Source organism: Crocodylus porosus, unplaced genomic scaffold, assembly GCF_001723895.1.
Source record: "Crocodylus porosus isolate Cpor-Errol unplaced genomic scaffold, CroPor_comp1, whole genome shotgun sequence".
Taxonomy (NCBI): Eukaryota; Metazoa; Chordata; order Crocodylia; family Crocodylidae; genus Crocodylus; species Crocodylus porosus.
The window spans coordinates 22,761,814-22,771,352 of record NW_017728950.1 but is presented as its reverse complement, the minus strand read 5'-3'; the positions used below and the strand labels follow the sequence as shown (position 1 = coordinate 22,771,352).

At 41.5% G+C, this 9,539-nt stretch overlaps 1 protein-coding gene across 1 annotated transcript in view; it reads right to left on the bottom strand.

Moving 5' to 3' along the window:
* Positions 1-8,537, bottom strand: part of TRABD2A (TraB domain containing 2A) — a 31,537-nt gene extending 23,000 nt beyond the window's left edge. Inside the window, exons 1-2 of the mRNA XM_019554717.1 lie at positions 8,411-8,537; positions 4,528-4,601 (exon numbers count right to left, since the gene is read on the bottom strand). Coding sequence (XP_019410262.1) covers positions 4,528-4,542 — 15 coding nt within the window. The 5' untranslated portion in view covers positions 4,543-4,601; positions 8,411-8,537. The remainder of the gene's footprint in view (positions 1-4,527; positions 4,602-8,410) is intronic.
* Between the last annotated feature and the right edge of the window lie 1,002 nt (positions 8,538-9,539).

Here is a 9,539-nt window from a genome sequence, read left to right as displayed (position 1 = left end):
GCTGGAAGGAAGAAGTTAAAAAAACAAAACTGAAAGGGACTAAAAAGGGCGAAGGCTGCTGGAAGACTGAGGCCTGGATCCAGCCCCATCTAACCCACCTGGGAGCTGCCTATGGCATAATGAAGATCATCAGTCTTCACCTGGCTGGAACTGGGCTCCTGACATACCTGGGCACGTTTGGGGTGAGACCAGCTGGAATAGGGATTTGCCTGCAGGAAGCTTTTTCAAGCTGCTTTTCAGCCACAGACTGGAACAGGAATTGCAAAATGCAGATTGTACCAGAAAGGGCCCCAAATGAAATAAAAGCCTAACCTTTCCTGTACACCTTTCAGCAGTCATCCAGTGGAGCCTCCTGCCAACTCGCTGTGATGAGTGCCTACCTGCAAGAGACAGCCCAGAGCAAGACAAAGACCCTGAAAACTAGTGATTTGGAGTCCCCGTGGCTCATAGGTAGTTCACAGATCAGAAAAAACTTTATGACCTAGACAGAGGATAAGGAGAGAGGTGGATCCAAGCCACACTTTCCTCTGATGAGCAAAGTCACTTTCAAGTTCCTCCTCTCTCTTGCAGTTGAACTGTGGTGAGGCAGCAGATGCTCATGTGAATGAGAGTGCTGTGCAAAAAAACCCAAAAAACAAAACGTGCTTTCTGCCTGAAGGAATTCACAGACCCCAGAGCTATCACTAGGCAGTGTATTGCCTGCCATGAGGTGAGAAGCCCAAGCTGCGAGTCAGCAGGATTTTGGACTTTAGGAGCTACTTAGCATTTGCATGCGCAGGGATCTAAACCACCATCCATCACTTCACACTGCTGAAACCCGCAGATATATGTGGTCTAAGATGTCCTTTGCCTCCTGGAGAGCAGCATTAGGCAAATGTTATTTGGCAATTTACCAAACATCCATACTCTGACACTTTGGTATGCCAGTATAGGTACCTGCCAACTTCTAGCCTTAAGTACTATCCACAAAGACATAAATGAATGCCAGTCCATTTAGATGACAGATTCAAGTTTTTCTGGGAATTTTAAAGAGAGCTCTTTTACTATTCTTATTCTTAATGCCGATAAGAAAGAAAGAGAAATCTAAATCCTAGTCCACTGTCACAGTAAAGGGCTTTGCAAATCATCTGACATGATTTCAATATAAAATGCACATTTCTTATTCTTGGCCTTTATCAGTTCAACCATTTTTTTACACTGGGTGTAGTATAAAGGGAATATTTTTTGATACTCTCCTGTCCTAACAACTCAAAGTTACTGTGGCATGAAATTGACTTATGCAATCTGTCATTTGGAAATCATTAACATGTATCACAGTAGTCATCCTTCATGTGAAGGATGTGATCCTCTAAATAAATATTTACATTGAAAAATCTATTGCAATATTTTAGGTGTCAAAACTCAGCCCTATTCACTCACAAGACACTGATCCGAGTGCTTAAAATCCCCCGGAAGTTTGTATTGTTGGAAATCTCATCTCAAAAACCTTGCACTAAAGCCAACTGCCTGTGTGCCATTTTTTAGCCAGATATGAATTAAAATGGCTAGTGTTGATACCACCCCCCCCCACAAACTTTATAATAAAAACTTTCTGCTAATTTTATTTGTACTAGTAACAGAGTTCTTGTAGACCTACTGCAGCTCTTGGCTTAATTAAGAGGAAAAAGTTTTGACACTTTCTGGGTGCATCTACATGTGCACTTTACTACAGAGTAGACTAGATCTGCAGCAAAGTGTCACCGTTTACATGTGCACTGGTATTAGGGCACATTAAATTAACTCCACTGTAAGATGGTACTTTTGCTGAAACACAAGTGTAGATGCTTACCATGGGCAGAACCTGAATAACCCTTTAGTAGAAAGGCCTTAGGAGGTATGTATGGGTGGGCGGGGGTTGAGGGCAGCGGGGCCCCTCTGTGGGCTGCACAGGTGCCACCTGGCCAGCCGGATATGAGGAGGAGATGACAATGACTCTCACTCCCCTACACTGGCGCCACTCCGTGTCAGGCTGCATGTTCCACTTCCTCCCACCCCCAGCTCTACTTCTGGCTGCCGGGGGTACATTTATTTAAAAAGGTTGAAAACCCCTGCTGTATATTTCTATTACTTTATTTTTGCTTAATAATTATAATATGTAAAATAAGCACAACTGGGCGCCCTCTTCACTTATAAGTAAACTAGGCACATGCCTAGGGCCCTATGTCAATCTAGCCCTGACCATGGGCATATATTGCACCTGGTCAGTCCAGCCAGCTGGAGGCTGGCTCTGCCTTGGCTCAAATTGCTGCTGTCCTGGGAGCAAATGTAGATGCTGCACCCAGGAGCAGTTTGCTCTGGTTCAAACTGTTTTGGAGTTTATTGCTTCACATCAATTGTGCGTGTAGATGCACCCTCTCTCTCTACAGACTGCCTTATATTGACTTACAGTATGCTAAATTCCACTCCCTTCTAAGTTAAAAGTAAAATCTAAGGCAAAAGAAACTGAAATGCTTTGTAGAAGTAGGTAAGATGACTTGGAACAAGGGGTTGAATTAAGGAAATAAGTTTTGATAACCTCCAAAAATTCTTTCACAAAACATACCACTGTCAACAAATTGTGGCATCAATCTTAGCAGACTCTATGCAGATCTGCAGACCTCTTCCTAATTTACTTCCCTAATTTTGCAGCCTTCGAGATAGCTAATGGTTTTAATGTTTAAGTGAACATTGTTAGGTTCTAAAATTGGCACTCCTTTGAAATGAATAAGGTAAGCAGCCACTTCTCTTATTGTGTTTCTCCAAGCCTGACATAATCCTTTACAGAGATGTAAAGTATTTTACTCTTTACCCTGCCTTCTCATAATCCTTTACACCACTAAAAATGTGGATTAAAAAAATTGCTCTCATCCTGATTGGGTAACATCTTAAACCTATTTTGTGTAGGTACTGGGGAATGGAAATTTGGGTCTTTTGTTTCAGGCTGTTTGCAGACTCAGGCAGGTGATCTTTATCAGTATTATTCTGTGCACATATATAAGGTATTTGAAAGGAAACCTTGCTCCATTGGAATCAGTGAGAAAACTCCCCACTGATTTCAACAGGTTTAGAATTTCTTCTGTATATTTATCATTTTACTGATCAAAAGTACCAGCTCAACAAATAGTTGTAAGTTTTGCCATGTCCTTTTCCACTTCTAAGTATATTTAAATACCTACATGGAAGTGTGCACTTCACAAAATGAACTATGACCTAGGCAATTTATAAAACCACAATTCTCTCAGTAAATGGTGCCAACTGGGTTTTTTTGTTTGTTTTTTAAAGAAGCTGTGTGCTTCTCAGAAAGGGTATAACATTACATTCAATGGGTAATCTCTAACTTTTTTATTTCTGAGAACTGCCCTTTGCAAGATGCTAGGTTTAAGAATGCACAAATGCAGCAAAAACTAAGGATATGACATTTCGTTTTGTCAATTGCTCTGAAAAATCTTTGATTTTGTAATTATAGTTTAAAATATTGTGGTTGTATACCAATCATTGCCAAGTAAGCAGCATTTCCCTGTGTTTAGCACCTGGCTGCTAAGTTCAGTCATCAGCTGGAAATGTCTTCATTAGTGTGACCCTAATAGAGGGAGTGTGGAAAGTCAGGAGTGCAGTAAAACAGCTCTGCATTTGACCTCAGTATAAAGGCAGGGAAGCCATAAGGGCTTTCACATGCCAAATTACTTGCGCAAACTATACAGGATAAAAAGATAGGTCTCTTATGTTGCAGGGATGAGCTGGCAAACCAGTGAAACAGCTTCTGTGTCCTCTCTTTCTGGTAAAATAAAGTAACCAGTCGTACTTACTGGAGTGTGTCCAATTCACTAGCATATAAGCAAAGTAGATTGTTTGTATGGGTGAGAAACATTCAAAAACATATTAAAAACCTGTACTGAGCTGCCTGATGGAAAACGGGATGAGAAGAGGAACAAAAGAAATATTTCAGAGACACTTAAAAAAGAATTACGGGGATAACTATGTAGCATTTCACCAGAGAGGCAGACTCTGCAAGCCACCAGTGGAAACAAAGAGAAAAACCAATATTCTTTAGTCAATAAAGTCCTGCCCATGCAGTCTGGCCTTGGTATGGAGCATTTGCAACAGTGTAGCTAATTCAGTGACTTCAATGGGTTTTAAGTGTGTGTTTAAAGTTAAGCATGTGTTTAAATGCTTTGGTGAACAGGAACGGACTTAATTAAACACTTTCTGAGTTGGGGCCTCGCTTTCTCTGTACTACAAACCATGGAGTTTGTACTCTGCAATTTTTAACAACCTGATTGCTTATCTCTGCATTTGTATATGATAGACTGGTCATCACTTCTTTTTTTTTTTTGCCAGAGCATTCACAAGGCATCCTGCCTATCATACTGATTAAACTGAGTTAACTGACAATCAACTCATGTTAAAACAACTTTTAGTACAGACAAACCCTGAGGCAACTGACAGAGGAGCTGTCACAAGAGCGATCAGCACTCATTTCTAGGCAGATTATAATCAAACCACACTTACCAGGCTCTGAAGCATAATTTATAAGTTCACCATCAAACAACAGGACTAGTTCCAGCTTCACCAAGCACATCCACCTATGGCATGAGCAGTTAAATTTGCTGATTTTTCTATTAAAATCATGAAACAGATATCATAAAACAGGTACTAAGAGAGGCAAGGGCTTTTTTATTGGGTTGAGAAAAAGTACTCTACTTTATCTGCATTTGAAAGGCAGTTTGCTTAGAAGGATTGATTTGGACTTCAGAGATTCAGAAACACAGAGCCCCAATTATGCCGTCAGATAAAAAGGGTTAGTGAACTTTGTAGTATGTTACTGTATGAAAGTGTTAGGTCAGCTGGAAGGGAAATATGGGGAATATATTACAAAGTGAAGTGGTTACATGTAATTATCAAGCGTACTCAGCCAGAAGCCCAAAATAAAGAGGAAAGAGTGGAATGCTGTACTCTAAACACATCTTAATAATAGTAATCTCAATTTGAATGGAGCAGGAAAGCTAAACAAAAATAAATCTCTTAGGAGTTGAAAGGACATGAAGAGAGAGTACATGACCAGAACAGGGAACACTGAATTGTGTTAACCCCCTGGCACTCAAGAAATAACAAAACAAGAGGAGCATTTGGAAGTTAGTTTGGAAAGAGTTAAAAAGAGAAACATTTTACATATTTCCCCTTTCTGTAAACTGAGAAAAAAGAAGTGTAATAAAGATGTTTTTTAAAAAAAGACTAAAGAACAAGTAAAATGCTAAGTATAATAACATGAACTATTCAATGATTACATTTTTGCTTTAAAGAAAAAAAAGCAAGATGCTTACATTAAAGGGAGATGCACTGTCAAAACGAAAGATTGCCAAGGCTTAGCTCTGTTACTGTTTCACTGTAAATCAGACTACCACCTAACGCATATTTATAAATCAAAATGCTTTATAAATAAATTGGTATCATTAGTCCCATTTTAAAAAATGAGGAGAGGTGGCAGAGAGACTTGAAGAGACTTAAAAATGCAAAAGCTGCCATACTGGAATCAGATCACAGGTCAATTTAGCCCAGTATTCTGTCTCATAGTAGCAGAAAGTGGGTGCTAAGAAGGACAGTATTTATGCAAGGCATATTCAGACAGATACATTCACTACCCCTGTCCCTCCTACAGCATTCAGAGGCCTAGGAAATCTTAGTGAGGGGTTCCAATCCTCTTTTGAACTTAATTAAATCATCAGCCTCCACAACATCCACTGCCAGTGAGTTCCACAAGCTAATTAGAATTGGAGTGTTATAGCCATGATGGTTCAAGTACAATAAAAGACAAACAGAAAAATCTTTGCCTCTCATATTTCCTGGGACTATATCATTGGTCCAATGAAAGAATCACCAGAAAAATCCTTGCCTTGCACAAATTAACTACACATTGACTTTCCTGAGGTCACTCAACAAGCCAGTGGCAGGGTTGGGAAGAAAACTCAAGGATCCCAAGTCCCAGTCAAGTGTTTTATCCACAGAGGATAGTTATATTATCATCCTCTGAAGATCCACTGGTTGAGGACTATGTACCCAGTCATTTCTGCAGTGGGGGAGAAGGATATCCACCTTGTTCTCTCCTACAGACTTCCCAACTACTGACTGTCATGGAAGACTGTGTAGGAAACTCGGAGATACTTGTTCTCTAAATGAGGTTAACCAAACAGAAGGGACAACATGGTCCCAGGTAAGAGACCATTATAAATATAAATCCATTATGAATATTTTAATCACAGCGAGCCAGAATCCAAAATCCTTACTAATTTTCCACTCAAACAAATTCTTTCCAAGTCCTTTAAGACATTCCAGAAGAATGTGCCCATGAAACAACTAATGACTTGTGGAAAATTCTTAAACGGGGAAAAAAGCTAGAAGTATTTTAGAGAATTTTAATTAAAAACATTTACTCTCATTTGAATGGCATAAAGTTGCTGGGAAAGCTTTTGAAGCTCAAAATATTAACAAAAAGAAAGATATGAATTACCTGTTGAAAATAATTGCTAAGCATTTTCTCTGGGTTCTCTTTTTCACTAGCTATTGTAAAAATTAGGCAAAGAACTCAGGATTGAACTCATTATGTATCAAACAGAATGGTATCATAAGTAGATGTATAATATATTACAAATTTTATATTCTCAGGAAAGCATGTGTAAAGGATATGGGTAGACCCTGTTACTTTGGGGGTAGAAAGGGCCAGAGCGGCAACAGCAAGCCAGCAGTAAACAGCACCAGCTGGAAAGAACAACCAAGCGAGGAGGAATTAAAGATTTCATAGACATTAGAGCTGGAAGGGACATCAAAAGATCAGGAAGTCAGCTACGGCAAAAGGATCCCAGCAAGATAGACATCCAGATATTTCTTAAAAGAGTTCAGAGTAGGTGCTTGCACCACCTCAGGAGGCAGTCTATTCCAGGCCTCAGGGGCTCGAACAGTAAAGTTTTTCCTTATGCCCAGCCTGAAATGGTCTTAGAGGAGTTTGTGACCATCTGATCTTGTCGTCCCTTAGGGCGCTCTGGTGAACAGGCATTCCCCCAGATCCTGATGCACACCCCTTATATACTTATACACAGCCACCAGGTTCCTCCCTGAGCCTGTGCTTTTCCAGGCTGAAGAGTCCCAGGCTCTCAGCCTCTCATCATAGGGCCTGTTCTCCTGCCATCTAATCATATATGTGGCTCTCTTCTGAACTCTCTCAAGCTTTTCCACATCCTTTTTAAATTGTGGAGCCCAGAATTGGATGCAGTACTTCAGCTGCGGCCTCACCAAGGCCAAATATAGTAAAGACAACATCCTGGGATTTGCTTGAGAGTATGGATGCAAGCCAGAGTTTTGCTCACTTTACCAGCTATGACATTGCATTGGTGGCTCATATTCATCTTGTGGTCAGTCATGACCTCCAAGTCCCCTTCAGCCATGATGCTAGCAAGCGTAGCACTGCTGAGCCTGTAAGCATGCTGCAGGTTCTTCCCCCCTCCCTCCCCGCAAGATGCAGTACCTTACATTTTTTGGTGTTGAATGCCATCAGATTTTCATCTCCCCATTTTCTGAGCTTGTCAAGGTTGGCCTGGATCACTAGCTTTATCCCAAAGTTTGGTGTCCTTGCGAACTTGGCCAGTCCGCTTCTGATACCAATGTCTACATCATTAATAAAGATGTTGAAGAGTATAGGCCCAAGGATGGAGCCTTGGGGGACTCCACTCATCATGGCGCACCACAATAATTCACTTCCATCGATTACCACTCCGGGTCCAAACTCAGAGCCAATTCCCCAGCCATTGGACTGTGATGTAGCCAAGGCTGCAGTTGGCCAATTTTTCCATGAGGAGATCATGGGACACCAGATCAAAGGCTTTTTTTAAATTCAAGATATATGATGTCAATCTCTTCTCCCTTGTCCAGGTGATATGTCACTTGGTCATAGAAGGAGATGAGATTGGTCACGCAAGACCTACCTGCAATGAACCCGTGCTGGCTATCCCTCGGGATGTTGCCATCAGCCAGTTTGTCAAAAATGGTCTCTTTGATAATTTTTTCAAAGATCTTCCCTGAGATACAGGTCAGGCTGATGGGCCTGTAGTTTCTTAGATCCACTTTCCTCCCTTTCTTGAAAATAGGCACCACATTGGCCTTCTTCCAATCTTCGGGCACTACACCAGAGCACCAGGAGTTCTCAAAGAGATAAGCACTGAGGCGGGAGCCAGTGCAGATAAAAACCCGGCAGCTGAAACCAGAAGCTGCCTCCTGGGGCACTTAGGAGGAGGACAAGACCAGTAAGGAGCTGGGACAGATGTGATCCATGGGACACTGAGATGCAGTGGGTGCCAGCAACACGGCAAAAATGCCAACAAGGGAGTTGGTGTTAGAGACTTACCAGGGCTGTCAGCACCAAGAGTGACTGTGAGGAGCTCAAACTAAGCAGGACCTGGGAAAAGAGAGGAAAAGAGACTGAGAGTTAGAAGCGGGGCAGCTCCCAGAGACGTACCTTGTTTCTTTGGTTGTATCAAAGATCTCCCCTCCACAGTCACCCAGGGCTGTGGGTCAGTAGCTGGCTGGGTGGGAGCAAGTAAAATAAAACCTATGGCTGCTTTAATTGAGTGCCTGAGGTCCGTCTTGTATTCCTCTGGTTGGGATTAATTGTCTAATTTTCTCCCATCAAAGAGGTGGCAGGCAAGTTCCCAAGCAAAGCGGGGAGGGGTTCAGCATACCCCGCAACAGCATGCTTTGGTAAAATTGTAAATACAAACTAAGGTGCCTTATGCAGGGTATATATAATTTTTTAATTGGGGGTTATAGCTTTGAATATACTGGGTAAGATCATGGCACCATCAGAATCTATGCTAATGTTACCAGTGATCCCAGGCTGTGTCACCTATTGTGTCAATGGATCAAATCCAATGATTAAGTTAATGTAAAAGTACCCTTGAAGTTGTTGGGTTTTTTTTATTTGGGTCATAAAATGTAATCTCACAGAAAATAAAATGTCCTCAATTAAGAATAAAAGGTTACCTTTTCCTAGAAGTAAAGAATAACTGTGCAGAAGCTGGAAGAATATCATCTACATCCAGAAATCCCTCTTTCCAAGCTGCTCAGCTGCTGCTGGATATTAGGGCTGTGTGAAGCTTCAGTCCCTGATTCAATTCAGCGGAGATTCAGCCTGATTCAGTGGCCAAATCTTCAAATCCAAATTAAATCAGAGGACCCTTTAATCTCTCTAAATTGAAATGGAACCCTCCAAATCAATTCGGAGGGATTTGGGCATAGACACAGCTTTAAATTGGAGTCAGAAACGGACTGGCCAAGTTCACCGATGACACCAAACTTTGGGGCAAAGCATCCACACCAGAAGACAGGCGGGTGATTCAGGATGACCCGGACAGACTCAGCAAAGGGGCGGATGAGAACCTGATGGTGTTTAACACTGAATGACTTGGGGGTCATCATTGACCACAAGATGAACATGAGCCTGCAATGCGATGGTGCGGCTAGTAAAGCGACCAAAA